The sequence below is a fragment of the Trichomycterus rosablanca genome, chromosome 6, assembly GCF_030014385.1.
Source record: "Trichomycterus rosablanca isolate fTriRos1 chromosome 6, fTriRos1.hap1, whole genome shotgun sequence".
In the NCBI taxonomy this organism is placed as follows: domain Eukaryota; kingdom Metazoa; phylum Chordata; class Actinopteri; order Siluriformes; family Trichomycteridae; genus Trichomycterus; species Trichomycterus rosablanca.
In genome coordinates, this window is record NC_085993.1 from 2,113,214 (window position 1) to 2,131,013 (window position 17,800).

Genomic DNA, 17,800 nt, shown 5'->3' on the forward strand with positions numbered 1-17,800 from the left:
CTGTAATTCAATATTACAAACATGTCAGTGTGGTTGACCACTCGTTCTTTCAATTTAACCAAACCAAAGAGATCTGCCTCCTCCTGGTCAGGGTCAAAGTACGGTAAATCTGTTATGTACTATAGATACACTGCGAGTAAAAAAAGGGACCTCTGTATTTGTGTACAAGGCCGTAGCCATGACTTGAGCACTGCTATGTCAAAGATGTCCAAGCTTGAGAGGGGGTGCTGGAGCCTATCCCAGCTTTTCAATGGGAAACCCACGCAGACACGGGGAGAACATGCAAACTCCACATAGAAAGGACCCGGACCGCTCCACCTGGGAGTCGAACCCAGGACCTTCTTGCACCCACTGAGCCACCATACAGCCCTGATTAGAATTAAGCGTTTACTAATGATAAATAAATAAATAAATAAATAAATAAATAAATAAATAAATAAATAAATAAATAAATAAATAAATAGACGAACGAATGACAGTCAGCACGATTGCGGAGTGAGTAGCAATGTCGCCTCAGGGCAGGAAGGGCCTGGGTTCGATTCCCCAGCCGGACAGCAAGGGTCCTTGCATGGTGTGGAGACTTTGCATGTTCTCCCTTTGCCTGTGTAGGTTTGCTCTGGGTTTTCTGGACACGTCGCCAGTCCGTCCTAGGGGAAACACTTTCTCACGCATTCACACACACATTCATACCTGGGGGACTTTAGTAGCTCCAGTTATCTTGACTGTGGGAGGAAACCCACACGGACATGGGGAGAACATGCAAACTCCACAAGCAAAGGACCCGGACCGCTCCACCTGAGAACCGGACCCAGGACCTTCTTGCACCCACTGAGTCACTGTGCCGCCCTGATTAGAATTAAATTGTTACTAAAGATAAATAAATAAATGAATAGATGAACAAATGACAGTCAGCACGGTTGCGGAGTGAGTTGCACTGTCGCCTCAGAGCAAGAAGGGCCTGGGTTTGATTCCCCAGCCGGGCAGCCAGGGTCCTTGCATGGTGTGGAATTTGCATGTTCTCCTTGTGTCTGTGTAGCTTTGCTCTGGGTTATCTGGACAGGTCGCCAGTCCGTCATAGTGCAAACACTTTCTCACGCATTCACACACACACACACACACATATTCATACCTGGGGGACTTTAGTAGCTCCAATTATCTTGACTGCATGTCTTTGGACTGTGGGAGGAAACCCACGCAGACACGGGGAGAACATGCAAAGTCCACACAGAAAGGACCCAGACCGATTCACCTGGGAGTTAAACCAAGGACCTTCTTGCACCCACTGATCCACCGTGTCGCCCTGATTGGAATAAAGAGGTTACTAAAAATACATAAATAAATGAATAGACGAGTGAGTAGCACTGTAGTCTCAGGGCAAGAAGGGTCTGGGTTCGATTCCCCAGCCGGGCAGCCAGGGTCCTTGCATGGTGTGGAATTTGCATGTTCTCCTTGTGCCTGTGTAGGTTTACTCTGGGTTTTCTGGACAGGTCGCCAGGCCGTCATAGGGGAAACACGCATTCACACTCATACCTGGGGGACTTCAGTAGCTCCAGTTATCTTGACTGCATGTCTTTGGACTGTGGGAGGAAACCGATTCACCTGGGAATCGAACCCAGGACCTTCTTGCACCCACTGATCCACTGTGCCACCCTGATTAGAATTAAATGGTTAAACGTTGAACGTTGGTCAGCACGGTTGCGGAGTGAGTAGCACTGTTGCCTCAGAGCAAGAAGGTCCTTGCATGCTGTGTGGAGTTTGCATGTTCTCCCCGTGTCTGTGTGTGTTTCCTCCGGGTGCTCCGGTTTCCTCCCACAGCCTGGTTGGTTAACTGCAGATACTAAAATTGACGAGTTTGTGTGTGTGTCTTGGGTGTCCCCTGCTTTTCGCCCAATGAATCAGACCCAACGCGACCCTGACCAGGATGAATCGTGTTGTTGCCACGCCCACTGTACAGAGCTCGCGGAAGCAGGAAGGCTGCTCGTGCTCTTGTAGGTGTTTTAGACACTTCCGGTTTGTTTTGACAGCGATTAAACTTCATTAGCAGCTCCGGTCACTGGTAAGAGCTTTATTTATATATATCTTTATTTATTTATTTAATAAATAACACACTAATACTAAATACAGTCTGCTGTATTTAAAAGTAGATATTAAGCAAATGAAATGCAACAGGTTGAGGAGGAAACTTTAACATACGGAAGATTGACTCTGAATTTCATAAATAATAACAAGCAACACAGAGGATAGTATATTTTATTAAAGTTAATAGTGTTAAAGTTCTTTATTTGTTGTTTTTTGAATGTAAATGTGCGTAAACAAAAACGTTTTCTAAACCGAAAGTGCAAAGCTCTGCAACCTACTAGGTTAACAGTGTTCCGTACACTACAGTGCATAAATAATATCCAATAAAATCGAAATATGTATTAAATAAACAAAATAAAGGTCTCTAATGTAAATGCACATCTCTACAAACTGCTTCCCATTCTTATTTTTGACTATAATTCGTATAAAACTTCATAATCAACAGGTTTGTACGGAACACTGTTATTAAGAGCTGTTTAGTTAGATATTCCATGACCGACTGTAGCTTTGCTTGCTCAGAGTTCATTTACACTCACAAGAGGCTTAAATATGAGCACTATTCTAGCTGTTCTGAGGAATTCATTGTGGTGTCTATCACATAAGACACATAAAACGCTTTCTCGATGTTTAAAAGTGTGTCTGTGGGGATTTGTGCTCTTTCACCTAAAAGCAAATGGCATTCCAATTCATCTCGAAGATGTGAAACTGGATTAAGGTGCAAGTTAATAAACGGCACAGACTCCTCTGGGCTCAAGCTGACAGGTCCACCCGTCAGTTCTTCTCGGATGGTACCATAGCCCATGGTATGGTGGTGTGTTGGTGCCAGGTCGTGTGTAAGTTACACCTCTGTGAAGGCGGCATTAATGCTCAGGGTACATGTGAAAATGTGTGTTGTGGTATAAAGCACAATATTCCACAGCTGAGACTCTGGAGTGTTCAGAAGATAAAGTGTTATTATAAGCAGAAATAAGAAAAAAATCTACTTGTACAACCACAACAGTTGGCGTTTGTGTTTCCCAACTGATTTATAGAACATTGTAAAGAAAAGATGATGCCACACCACGGTAAACATTCCCCCAGTGCAGCCATAAAATCTACACTGAGTCAATATACACGTACAGATTGTGAAACTCTAAAGATGATTAGTTTAAATATTAAAATTTTTTTCTTTCTGCTCTTTTCTTTTCAACTAAATGCAGACAGAAAAAATGTACACATCACTGCCGTCTTTATTCATGCTGTTTATTCACTCTAATATTACAAAGTACTAAAGAAATGTAAGAAAATAAAATAAATAAATACATCTGAAATAAATCAGTAAAAATAAAGAAAATAAATAAAAAATAAAATAAATGAATAAATAAACAAAAGTGAGGAAATTGAATAAAATTAAAGCAAAAAAAATAAATAAATACAAAAGTAAAATAAAGGAATAAAGGAATAAGAAAAAAAATTAATTTAAAGAAAATAAAAAAGTAAAGGAAGAATAAATACATAAATAAAAGTGAAGAAAATAAATAAATAAAAGAAATGAAAATAGCTGAATTAATTAAAAATAAATTTAAGAAAATAGTAAATAAATAAATAAAATTACATAAAAACATAAATAAATGTAAAATACTGTAAATTAATACATAAACAAAAGTAAAGACAATAAATAAAAGTAAATGTAAAGCAAGAATATAAATAAATACAAAGGTAAAAGATATAAATAAAATAAAGTAAATAAATGAAAAAAGGGTAAGTAAAGAAAATAAATAAATAAAAAAGGAAATAAAATTAAAAAAGCTAAGAGAGCATAAGTACATCAAAAGTGAAGAAAATAAATAAAAATAAAAAAGTAAAAAAAACAAATACATAAAAAAGTAAAGAAAATAATAAATAAATAAAAAGACATAAAGAAAAGACATAAATAAAAGTACAACAAATTAATACATAATAAAAGTAAAGAAAATAAATAAAAACAAACAAAAGCAAAATAAATAAATAAATACAAAAGTAAAAGATATAAATAAAATAAAGTAAATAAATGAAAAAGGGTAAGTAAAGAAAATAAATATAAGTAAAAATAATAGTAAATAAATAAAATAAAAAAATTAATAAAAATATATATTTTTTTTTTTCCAGATCAGACTTTGCGGTGGGATGAGCATCATGACGTCAGAACAAGACAAGGAGTTTAAATCTGTGCAGCTGGAGCAGCATGGAGCTGATTCTCTTGGTCCCGAGGGTCAAGTGGACTCGACCAGCACTCAGGGTACAGAGAGTGTGGAGGAAAGCACCAGCGCATCAGCGCAGCCCACTATTAACACCACCAGCACGACCAGCAGCAGCACCACCGAACCGGGACAGAAGTGGGTCAGAGCCGTGGAACAGTACAAGCTCAAGAAATTCTTCGTCCTTCGGGTAATTATACGGCATTTTATTCCTCACTGAATAACAGTAGCGCAGCACTAAAGCATGCTAGCCCACCAGTGCTGAGATCTCCAGCTCTCCAGCCGGGTGCTCACACAGACACACGATTGGCTGTGTGTCTGTAAGGGGCGGGACAATAGCTAAACAGGGATTCCTCATAACTGCTGCAGTTACGACCCCTGCTGGCTGATCGATGGTGCTGCACAGAGACGGGGGATAATGGAGAACGGTGCGTGACTCTCAGTGCGTGATACGGATCTCCAGGTGAGAAGAAGCGGTCGGTTTTGCACACGTGTCGGAGGGGGAGTGTGATGGTTGCGACCCTCCTCGGTCAGGATGGAGGTGAAATACGATCAGGGAATTGCATATGACTAGATTGGAAGGACACTGAGAACGCTCCTAGCGGGAAAAGCAGTGTTGACCTTATTAACACGCCCTATTATTCTCGTGTTGAAGTGTGTTCAGTTGTAATTATTAACGGATCCTCACTCCACCCAGTGTAAATAACCTGATCACATGACAGCCTAACAGTACAAGGCCATAAAGGCTCACCCTGTTTCCTGCATTACTTCATTCCCTTTGTGTAGTCCAGCTCATAGTCCTTGTCTACATGTAGCTGTGGTGTGGTTTTCCACACTGACCTCTGAAACATTTGCCAACCAAATCAGCTCGGCGACTCACGCAGAAATGCGTCGCTCAGTTTACACCAAAGTTAAAGTATAAAGTCACCAAGGAAGCTCGAAATCCAACAGCAGTCCCAATCTCTTCTTCACTTAGACATTTCAGACATAGTTTATATGAATTTTAACTCTATATGCAAGTATTTCCACATGTTGGTGGATCTCAGGTTAACTAAAGCACTTACAGAAAGGTTGTTTGGCTTGAATAAGCCTTGACTTACTGCGAAGAATTCCCAAAGAATTTGCCAAATATGCTCGTCTGTTACTGGGCGGTGAGGACGAACACAGAACATTACCTTTAAAAACATGCAGTATTTAAAATATTTAACTTTTCTATACCTTTTTTATATCTTTATATTTATTTATAGGTCTATAACATTGCAAACGTCCCCCTGTGGGATAATACAAGGTTATCTTAACTTATCTTAATCTATGTAAACTTAACTTATTTTAACTTACTTTATCTTAACTTATCTTAACCGATCTTAACTTATCTTAACCTATCTTAACCGATCTAAACTTCTTAGCTTATCTTAACCGATCTCAACCAATCCTAACCGATCTAAACTTATCTTAACTTATCTTAACCTATGTCAACTTAACTTATCTTAACCTATGTTAACTTAACTTAACATATCTTAACCGATCTTAACTTATCTTAACCGATCTTAACTTATCTTAACCGATCTAAACTTATCTTAGCTTATCCTAACCGATCTTAACTGATCCTAACCGATCTAAACTTACCTTAACCGAACCTCACCGATCTTATCATATCTTAACTTACATTAACTTATCTTAACTTATCTTAATCTATCTTAACTTATCTTATCTTAACATATCTTAATCTATCTTAACTTATCCTAACCTATCTTAAGATGTCTTAATCTATCTTAACTTATCTTAACATATGTTAACTTACCTTATCTTAACCAATCTTACCTTAACCGATCTTAACTTATCTTAACATATCTTATTATATCTTATTATATCTGACCTCATCTTAACTTATCGTATCTTAACCTATCTTTACTTATCTCAACATTTGTTAGATAGTTTTTTTATATAAGTATAATTTTAATGTGAGTTTTAATGTGACATTTTAATTACTCAATTACAAATCGTTACCAAGGGTCCCGGAGCTGTGAGTGCACATTAATCTGATGATTTAGATTTACCCACAATTATTAGCTGCACTAATTACTCTGCCCTTCTGCTCTGTACGCTCTAACACTGATTCCTGTTGTGTGTTGGTTCCTGGTGTAGCCGGGGACTTTTGACGGTGCAGTCGATGACATCAAGTCCATGGTGGATGAGAAGGAGGACGGTGATGTTCAGAGTGTTTGGTTAATGGCTGAGTAAGTGTTTTTGTTTTCTTTAGGTATTAAATGTCCTGTCATGAATGGAACCAACATGGAAAACATGACCTTTAAATCCTAATTAATAAATGAATAAAGAAATGAATGATGCTTTTAGGTATTCGGGTGGTCAGGTATCAGATTGTGGGATGTATTGTAGGAATTATAATATTTGCATACTGGTGCGCTGCTGTATTTGATAAGTGGAAGGAGATTCCAGAGAAAATCCACTGGACAGAGTGACTGGAAATAAAATTTGAACCCAGATCTTGGTGAATGTGGTTGTGACCACTGATAATTATAAATCTCAACGCTTTGCTATATTATTGTATTGTATCTTATCTTATCTTATCTTATCTTAGCGTAGCGTATCTCATCTCATCTCATCATATCTCTCCTTGACTTGGCTTGTCTTATATTATCTTATCTTATTTTATCCTATCCTATCGCATCCTATTTTATTTTATTTTATTTTATTTTATTTTATTTTATTTTATTTTATTTTATTTTATTTTATCTTCTTATCTTATCCTGTTGTTTCTTATCTTACTTTATCTTATTCTATCCTATCCTATTGTATCTTATCTTATCATATCTTATCTTATCGCATCGTATCATATCTCGCCTTGACTTGACTTGTCTTATCTTATCTTATTTGATCTTATCTTATTCTATACTATCTTATCGTATCATATTGTATCTTATCTTATTTTATCTTATCTTATCCTATCTTATCATATCATATCATATCTTGCCTTGTCTTGTCTTATCTTGTCTTGTCTTATCTTGTCTCACCTTGTCTTGTCTTATTTTATATTATCTTATCTTGTCTCACCTTGTCTTGTCTTATTTTATATTATCTTGTCTTGCCTTGTCTTGTCTTGTCTTATCTTGTCTCACCTTGTCTTGTCTTATTTTATATTATCTTGTCTCGCATTGTCTTGTCGCATCATATCATATCTTGCCTTGTATTGTCTTATCTTATCTTATTTGTCTCATCTTATATTGTCTTATTTGATCCTATCTTATCCTACCCTATCCTATCGTATCCTATTGTATCTTATCTTATCTTACTGTACCGTACCTTACCTTATTCAGTCATGCCAGTTGGAGCTACTAAATGCTTCCTGTCTTTAGCCTAAAAATCAGACCCACCACGACCCTGACCAGGTTAACACGGTGGTAAATCAGAATAAATAAATGAATAAAACTTGTAAATAACTAAGAACACCTTGCTGGATGTGTAAAAACCTGCGTGTAACGCTCGGAGGGTATCGGCGCACCTCTCTGCACTTTGCATATTCATGATCCTCTCTGCACTACAAGCCCACAATTCCACTTTGAATACAGTTTAGGATGTTTACGTTGCTACACGGCGAGTCAGACGGCGGCTCGTGTTCACGGCGGTTGGTTTCTGGCGGCGTGATCGTTACGCCATGAGTCTTGGTGGAGGGAACGAAAGGTTGTTTGCTTTATTTCCTTGGAAAGAGAGAGAAAGAGGTATTACAAAGTTCCTGTTTGAGAAATTGTGTTAACCGTCAGTTTGAAACACTTCCTCTTCAGTATTTGGTGTTAGATAAACTTTCAGGTGATAAAAAAACAAGAAGTTCAGACGCTTTAGGTAAAATAAGCATATTATTTTTACTGCTGCTTCATATTTAGAGTAGACAACAGCAGATGAAACAGATTCCTCAGTTATCTTGTGTTCTCCCCGTGTCCGTGTGGGTTTCCTCCGGGAGCTCCGGTTTCCTCCCACAGTCCAAAGACGTGCAAGTGAGGTGATTTGGAGATACTAAATTGTCCATGACTGTGTTTGACATTAAACTTGTGAGCTGATGAACTTTGTGTAACCAGTAACTACCGTTCCTGTCATGAATGGAACCAAAGTGTAAAACCTGACGTTAAAATCCTAATAAATAAATGAATAACCATGTATCTGAACAAGGGCGGTACGGTGGCTCGGTGGGTAGCACTGTCGCCTCACAGCAAGAAGGTCCTGGCTTCGATCCCCAGGCGGGGCGGTCCGGGTCCTTTCTGTGTGGAGTTTGCATGTTCTCCCCGTGTCCGTGTGGGTTTCCTCCCGGACGTCCAAAAGACGTGCAGTCAGGTTAATTGGAGAGACACTGAATTGCCCTATAGGTGAATGGGTGTGTGTGTGTCTGCCCTGCGATGGACTGGTGCCCCGTCCAGGGTGTTACTGTGTGCCTTGTGCCCATTGAAAAGCTGGGATAGGCTCCAGCACCCCCTTCGCGACCCTGATTGGATAAGCGGTTAAGAAAGTAAGTGAGTGTATTTAAACAAGCTGTCCATCTTTGCAGACATCTTTGTGTCTGCACCAAATCCACCTCCCAAGTTAGGCAGGAAACACCCTGGACAGGTCACCTGTCCATCACAGGCCACCACACCACACACACAAACACCTAGGGTCATTTTTGATTGCATGTCTTTATACTTGTGGAAGGAAACGGGAGCACTCTGTGGAAGCCTGTGAAGCTTTGTTAGCCCCCTTTCATGCTGTTCTTCAATGGTCAGGACCCCCACAGGACCACCACAGAGCAGGTATTATTTAGGTGGTGGATCATTCTCAGCACTGCAGTGACACTGACATGGTGGTGGTGTGTTAGTGTGTGTTGTGCTGGTATGAGTGGATCAGACACAGCAGCGCTGCTGGAGGTTTTAAATACCGTGTCCACTCACTGTCCACTCTATTAGACACTCCTACCTAGTCGGTCCACCTTGTAGATGTAAAGTCAGAGACGATCGCTCATCTATTGCTGCTGTTTGAGTCGGTCATCTTCTAGACCTTCATCGGTGGTCACAGGACGCTGCCCACAGGGCGCTGTTGGCTGGATGTTTTTGGTTGGTGGACAATTCTCAGTCCAGCAGTGACAGTGAGGTGTTTAAAAACTCCAGCAGCGCTGCTGTGTCTGATCCACTCATACCAGCACAACACGCACTAACACACCACATAAATAATACCTGCTCTGTGGTGGTCCTGTGGGGGTCCTGACCATTGAAGAACAGGGTGCAAAGGGGCTAACAAAGCATGTAGAGAAACAGATGGACTACAGTCAGTAATTGTAGAACTACAAAGTGCTTCTATATGGTAAATGGACAGTGGGAAGAGATTTAAAGTGAAATTTAATTTAATTTAACATTTTAAATGTGAGAATCCTAACATGCTGGAAGTGTTTATACAAACCCAGGAGGCACCTCGGCTTTATTATTTTGTCACTTTTCTGCCCTCTGCTGGTTCAAACTTGCATTTGCACCCGCTTTGTGCCCCTTTTTTAATTACACCCTAACCAGGGGTGTCTAAACTTTTCTTGTTGGGGCCCAGAATGAGCAAAAACATGAAAACACGGGTCCACCGCGGAGACGCTTTAGTAATAAAACAATTAAAAATATAACAGAGCTTGCTGATTACTAACAATTTCACTTTCTGTTTATTTGAGTTCTAATGATCTATCGTTCGAGAATGATAATGTTCACAACTGTGCCTCCGTCTCTCTGTTTCACCAGAGTCGATCACTGGAACAACGAGAAGGAGCGCGTGGTGCTGATCACTGAGAGATCTCTCCTCATCTGCAAGTACGACTTCATCATGCTGAACTGTGAGCAGATCCAGAGAGTTCCTCTCAACATGGTGGATCGTATCATCCAGGGCGGCTTCACATTCCCCCCTCACTCTCTCCTCACGTGAGTAACTGTCAGTGATTGTATGTCCTCCATCACAGGCCAGAACTGACACCTTAGGTATTTACTTGTGCGATATACTGCCAAGCATTTGGACTTCTGACCATGAGCTTGTTAGACGTAAAACAGAGGTTTCTCACAAGACTTGGAATTATGTATGTGGGAATTTGTTCCCATTCAGGTAAAGGATGTCAACATTTGTATGGCTGGACGCTGATTGATCAGCTGATGTTCTGGTTCATCCCTGAGCTGTTGAGTGCGGCTGAGGTCAGGGCTCTGGGCTGGAAACTGGAGTTTCTTTACTTTAAACAAATAATTAATAATAATAATAATAGTAATAATAATAATGAATAATAAATAATAAAATAAATAATAATAAGTAATAATAAATAATAATTATAATAATAATAATAATAATAACAAATAATGAATAATAATAAATAATAATAACCGTTATAGTAATAATAAATAATAATAATAATAAATAATAATACATAGTAATAAATAATAATGAATAATAATAATATTAATAATAATAAATAATAATAGTAATGAATAATAATAAATAATAATAACCGTTATAGTAATAATAATTAATAGTAATAATAATAATAAATAATAATAATAATGAATAATAAATAATAAAATAAATAATAATAATAATATTAAATAATGAATAATAATAATAACAATAAATATTAATAATAATGAATAATAATAAATAATAATAACAATTATAGTAATAATAAATAATAATAATAATAATAATAATAATAATAATAAATAAAAAATAATACATAGTAATAAATAATAATTAATAATAATAATAAATAATAATAATAAATAATAATAATAATAAATAATAATAAAAAAAAAATAATAATAATAATAATAATACATAGTAAAAAATAATAATAATGAATAATAATAATAATAATAAATATTAATAGTAATGAATAATAATAAATAATAATAACAGTTATAGTAATAATGAATAATAATAAATTATAATAATAATAATAAATAATAATAATAGTAATAATAATAATACATAGTAATAAATAATAATAATATTATGAATATGAATAATTATAATAATACATAGTAATAATAATAATAATAATAATAATAATAATAATAATAATAAAATAATAATAAATAATAATAATAATAATAACGAAATCCTTTTATTTGGCGTATTCCATCTTGTTTGGATCAGAGTACAGGGGGCGCCCCTGGAGGGAGAGGGTTATGGGCCTTGCTCAAGGGCCCAACAGTGGCAGCATGACAAAGCTGAGATTCAAAATCTCAGCGTTTCAATTGAGAGTCCAAAGTTCTACCCACTAGATTATATGTTTATACAAATAAATGTATGTTTTTATGTAATAATAAATTCATTTGTATAATATATATTTATAGATATTTAGTAGATCTTCACTTAATTAAGCAAATAACCAGTCAATCAAACAATCAATAAATAAATTAACAATTTTATTAAGCAACCAATTATTTAATAAATTAACCAACCAATTAATTACTCAATCAGTAAATAAATCAACCAATTACCCTATTAATTACCTGATCAATTAATCAATCAATCAAGTAATCAATCAATTATTACACCAATAAATAAAGCAATCAATCAGCCCATTAATCAATAAATTAATCAATCAAGCAATCAATTATTTGAACAATTAATCAAACAATTCATCAATCAGTCAATCAGTTAACCAAGCCATTAATCAATCAGTTATTACATCAATAAATAAAGCAATTAACCCATTAATCAATAAATGAATGAATCGATAGAGTCTCAGCTCACGTTTCTTGATGATGTATTAGTTTTGCCGTTCCTGGAGAGCGCTGCATGTCAGGTTGGTACAGTCAGGAATGTGTTATTGATCTCTCTGACCTGATGTGAACCAGATGTTGGTGCAGATGTGTGCAGCAGTGAATCACTTGTAGCTCCGGGACATGAAACGTTTAGTTTGATCGGTGAGTCATGTGAAGGTAGAGCGCAGTGATGAATCCGCCGCGCATAGTTCGGAGGGGCGCGGCTCTGTGAGCGGGCGGGTGTGAAGGGGCGTGTTCGGGGGTGGGGTGGGGTCGGGAATCGGGAATCGGAAGGTGCGTCGTCTCGCCTCTTCTTTTTACTCCTGTACAAGGATTTATTCTCTATGAGCGTGAAAAGCTCCGTTCCTTTGGCTCAGTGGTTGAGGTACTGGACTAGATATCAGAAGGTTGCTGGTTCAAGCCCCACCACCGCCAAGTTGCCACTGTTGGGCCCCTGAGCGAGGCCCTTAACTCTCAATTGCTCAAAATGTATTCATATTGTAAGTCACTTTGGATAAACGGTTGTAGGTGGCGGTTGTAGCCTAGTGGTTAAGGTACAACACTAGTAATCGGAAGGTCGCTGGTTTAAGTCCCACCACTGCCAGGTTGCCACTGTTGGGCCCCTGAGCGAGGCCCTTAACCCTCAATTGCTTAGACAGTACAATGTCACTGTACGTCACTTTGGATAAAAGCGTAAGCGTAAATGTAAACTTAATATTATTTCTTTATAGCGGTTAAGGTACTGTTTCACATCTGCTGTTGGGCCCCTGAGCGAGGCCCTTAATCCTGAATTGCTCGTACTGTATACAGCCACAGTTGTAAGCCGCTTTGGATAAGCGTGTCTGCTACATGCAGTGATGTAAATATAAAGTCTTGATTATGTGCTTAAAGGTGAAGGTACTGGACCCGTCATCAAGTTGCCACGATAGGGCCCCTGAGCGAGGCCCTTAATCTCAATAGTAATCACAATTTTCAGACGCTTTGGAGAAAAGTGTCTGCTAAATTGTGGAGGTTGTAGCCTAGTGGTTAAGGTACTGGACCAGTAATGGAATGGTCTTGGTTCAAACCCTGCCCGGTTGTCACTGTTGGGCCCTTGAGCGAGGCCCTTAACCCTCAATTGCTGGGACAATGTACTGTCACAGTGCTGTAAGTCGCTTTGGATAAAAGTGTCTGCTAAATTGTGGCAGTTGTAACATAAAGATTAAGGTACAAGACTAGTAATCGGAAGGCCACTGGTTAAAGTCCCATTGTTGGGCCCTTGAGCGAGGCCCTTAACCCTCAACTGCTTGGACAATATACTTTCATAGTAATGTTAGTCGCTTTGGATAAACGTGTAAGCGTAAATGTAAACGTAACATTATTTGTTTACTGGTGGTGGTATCTCAGCCTCACATCTGCTGTTGGGCCCCTGAGCGAGGCCCTTAACCCTGAATTGCTTGGACTGTACTGGATAATCGTGTCTGCTAAATGCTGTGATGTAAATATAAGGTCTGGATTATGTGCTTCGATATGAAATTCTACAGGCATCGGTTGCCTAAAGGTGAAGGTACTGGACCCTTAATCAAGTTGCCACGGTTGGGCCCCTGAGCGAGGCCCTTAACCCCTTAAATGCTCAAAATGTGTAAATGTATTCAGTAATAATCGTGAGTCACTTTGGATAAGAGTGTCTGCTAAATTGTGACGGTTGTAGCCTAGAGATTAAGGTACAAGACTAGTAATCGGAAGGCCACTGGTTTAAGTCCCACCACTGCCAGGTTGCTACTGTTGGGCCCTTGAGCAAGGCCCTTAACCCTCAATTGCTTGGACAATATACTGTCACAGTTCTGTAAGTCACTTTGGATAAAGGCGTCTGCTAAATACAGAAAATATAGTCCAAATATTATCTATTAACTGCTTTGCTGCCACTGCCAGTAAAGGGCCCACTTCTGCTGTTGGGCCCCTGAGCGAGGCCCTTAATCCTGAATTGCTTGGACTGTACTGGATAATCGTGTCTGCTAAATGCTGTGAGGTCAATATAAGGTCTGGATTATGTGCTTCGATTTGAAATTCTATAAGCATCGGTTGCCTAAAGGTGAAGGTACTGGACTCTTAATCAAGTTGCCACGGTTGGGCCCCTGAGCGAGGCCCTTAATCTCAGTAGTCAGTCTGTGATTTCAAACTCTGTGACGTATCTTTAGACCTAGTTGACACTAACATGAATAACTAAAAATGTACTTTGTAGCTGGACGTCGTATCCAGTTCTCACCTCCATGAGGCGGGTTCATATGGAGATCCGTATCGTGCACTTAGGGTGACACATCATTTTTCATCATCACCGTCGCTGTAGTGCCGTAGATCGGCCAGCAGAGGTCATTATGGCAGCAGTTATCCACGCTGGAGCCATTCGTTGTCCGTACAGGCGCCCGGCCTGGCTGTAGCAGAGCTGAGATTCGAACTCACAAGCTCATGATGTCGAATAGTTGACGTGCATTTGCGTAAATGTAGGTGGTCTAAGTTTTAATAGTGCATTTATGCTGGAAAAATATCAAATTCTAAATTAAACGCCAATAATTGTGACTTCAGATTGTAGTCAGGAGTCGTGTTTGCTGTTTTGGACCCCCCCCCCAAACTATTCGATCCAAGGAGCTGTCTGTGGGGTACCTGAATTACGTACTGCAGAGGCATTAATCGGGGTAAAGGATATCGTTTAATATCTCAGTCTTTCGGTTCTCCCAGCGCCTCAGCGGCCTGAATAATTCTGGCTCAGTCTTAAACCTGTCTAAGAGCTCCATTAGTCCTGAGCAGAGATGTTTGCAGCTCTCTGTAACTCAGTGTAAGACTTTAAGGCGGACTGGCAGGACAGAAACCACCACTGAGTAAAAAGCATCTTATATGGAACCACAGAAAATTCGACTCACTGGAAATACCGGAGGAAAGGACGAATAGATGCAGCCAAATTTAGGAACATCTTAAAAAAAACCTTCTCCAGAACACACGCTGACTCAGACATCCGTCAACATGACAGTCGCCTCAATCATACCGCCAAAACAACACTAGAGTGGCTTCTGAGTGAGTCTCTTCATGTCTGTAAGTGACCCAGGCAAAGCCCGAACTTAAACCCAATGAAAAGCATGAGGGAAGAATGGGATAAACTGCCCAAATCCAGATGTGCGAAGCTTTGTTAGACTTTATTAAACCTAGTCAAGTCTTTATTATGAGACTAGTGAGAACAAGAAGTCCAGAATGTAAAGAACTCTGTTATTGTAGGTTCTCGTATTTATTGCACTGCGTCGGACGCTCCCTCGTTATTCGGTCAGATCATCACTCAGAATTAAGGCGCCTCAGTAGGAGCATTTTAAGGGAGCTAAGAATTTAGACACGCCCTCTTCTCAAGAGTGTAGGATCGTGTAAGATTTTCAGACAAACTCAAAATATATGAAAATATAAGTGCGCTGTGAGTGTACCGAGGTAGCGAATGAGACGGATCCTGTGACTCGGGCTGGGTTGGGACAGACCGCAGGGTTTTGTCTGAATTCTGGCGCATCGTACAAATGCGAGACAAATTTATATATATAAAAAAAATAATTGAGTTGTATGATTAGAAAGGGGGACGAATAATGGGGTTCTGCTGTAAATAGGAGGCGAATATGATTAAAAACCAACACTGGGTATTTGTGCCGGACTTGTACTGGATAAACCGACCAAATCCAGATGTGCGAAGCTTTATTAGACTTTATTAAGTCTAATGAAGGTTTATTGTGAGACTTTATTAAAAAGTAGCGAGAACAGGAAGCCCAGAATGTAAAAACCTCAGTTTCTTTAAATTAGAAATGTCTTGCAGTTATTGTAGGTCTTCGTATTTATTGTACTTTTTTATCTGTACTGTGTGTATTGTTTATTTGCACTATGTACCTGTATATAACTTTACACTATACATATATTTTATACATATATACATATATTTATGTATATAGTATATAGTGAACTGTGGTTCACTTTATAATTCACTTTAATTCATTTTATAATTTACTTTATAATTTATATCTTACAACTGTGACTTATAATTAGGCAATAGAACACTCGAGGTCGTGTGTAATCGCGAATAACATCACGGCTGTGATTTGGTCGCAGGCACGAACCGAAGGTGAGAACTGTTTATACAACAGTTTTTACAAAATAAAGAAAGAAAATAAATCAAAGAAGCCCTGAATTTCATAATAAATATGCTTTAATATTGACGATACCTTCCGCCAAAAAGTAGTTCCACAACGAATATAAAGTTTAACACTACAAAGCACACATCCCAAGTTGCAAAAACTCATTTCAGGGAGGTAAGAACAAGAAGAAGAAGAAAGCAAGAACCTCCGAAGGGAAAAAAAGAAACAAAAAACCTCTCACACACACCAAAGGATTATGGAGAAAAACAGAACTACTAGGAGCTGCTAACTGGCTTAACTAACTGTTCGTGTTACAAACACATTAAAGTTCCCTACATAGTGCACTAGATAGTGAATTAGACAGTTGATTTATGTTCCCTACATAGTGCACTAGATAGTGAATTAGACAGTTGATTTATGTTCCCTACACAGTGCACTAGATAGTGTATCAGATAACGGATTTATGTTCCCTACATAGTGCACTAGATTGTGAATTAGACAATTGGTTTATGTTCCCTACACAGTGCGCTAGATTGTGTATCAGATAACGGATTCAAAACGTGATCGGGAATAAAGTCGGTGTCGCCTGCGTTTGTGTGCATGAAACTTGTCGTTACTGGCAACGCGTCAGCGGAGTAATACAGTTGTGGTGTGAAAAGGCTTGTGGTTAGAACGCTTCTCAACCAATCAGATTGTAAGGTCGGAACTACCTGTTGTATAATCTATACTAGCCTCGCAATGTTAACTGAAATAACACCTCCGTATGTACCACATGTACACCATATGTACCCTCAGGTCCTGTTTGGTGTTGTGTGTTGTCCGAGTGTTGTTGTGGTTATACAGATACTTTTTGTATAATGAGAGTCTCTGTAGTGTGTACTATTACTTACTATTACTTACTATTACTTACTATTACTTACTTTTTGACTTTGATTGATGTAACTTGCTACTGAGGTCTTAATTTCTTTCAGGATTAATAAAGTATCTATCTATCTATCTATCTATCTATCTATCTATCTATCTATCTATCTATCTATCTATCTATCTATCTATCTATCTATCTATCTATCTATCTGAAATGACAATAAATCCTCTGGACTTGACTTGAATGATTAATTTAAAGAATTAGTAATAGTTTTAAAGCTCTGGAATTTATACAAAACATAGACTAATGTGACTTTTTCCTCTTTATTTTGCTAAAGTATGTGTTTTTATTTCTCTAAAATACAATAATCAGTTTGAATGCTTGATAAAAGAGATGCGGGTTTATCTGGTGCTGTAATTCCCAGTGTGGCCAGCAGAGGTCAGTATTTACCACACTTATATCTCGGTGAAGAATATGCTTTTAATAAAGCTTTAGTAATAACTATAAAGCTCTGGCATTTAATAACCAATATAAATAGTCTAGTGTGATTTTACTTTATTTATTTTGCTAAATTAGGTGCATTTATTTCTCTAAAATACAATAATAAGTAGTTTAAATGCTTAATTATAGAGAAGCGGGTTTATCTGGGGCTGTAATTCCCAGTGTGACTACACTTATTTCTAGCAGAAGGAAATGCTTTTAATAAAGCTTTAATAATAGTTTTAAAGCTCTTAAGTG

The 17,800-nt window shown here is 38.1% G+C and overlaps 1 protein-coding gene across 1 annotated transcript in view; it reads left to right on the plus strand.

Annotated features, from left to right (window-relative positions):
* The first annotated feature begins 2,006 nt into the window (after positions 1-2,006).
* tprg1 (tumor protein p63 regulated 1) overlaps positions 2,007-17,800 on the plus strand; it is a 28,612-nt gene continuing 12,818 nt past the window's right edge. The window contains exons 1-4 of the mRNA XM_062996504.1: positions 2,007-2,056; positions 4,207-4,485; positions 6,441-6,532; positions 10,055-10,231. Of these exons, the coding sequence (XP_062852574.1) occupies positions 4,225-4,485; positions 6,441-6,532; positions 10,055-10,231 (530 nt within the window). The 5' untranslated portion in view covers positions 2,007-2,056; positions 4,207-4,224. The remainder of the gene's footprint in view (positions 2,057-4,206; positions 4,486-6,440; positions 6,533-10,054; positions 10,232-17,800) is intronic.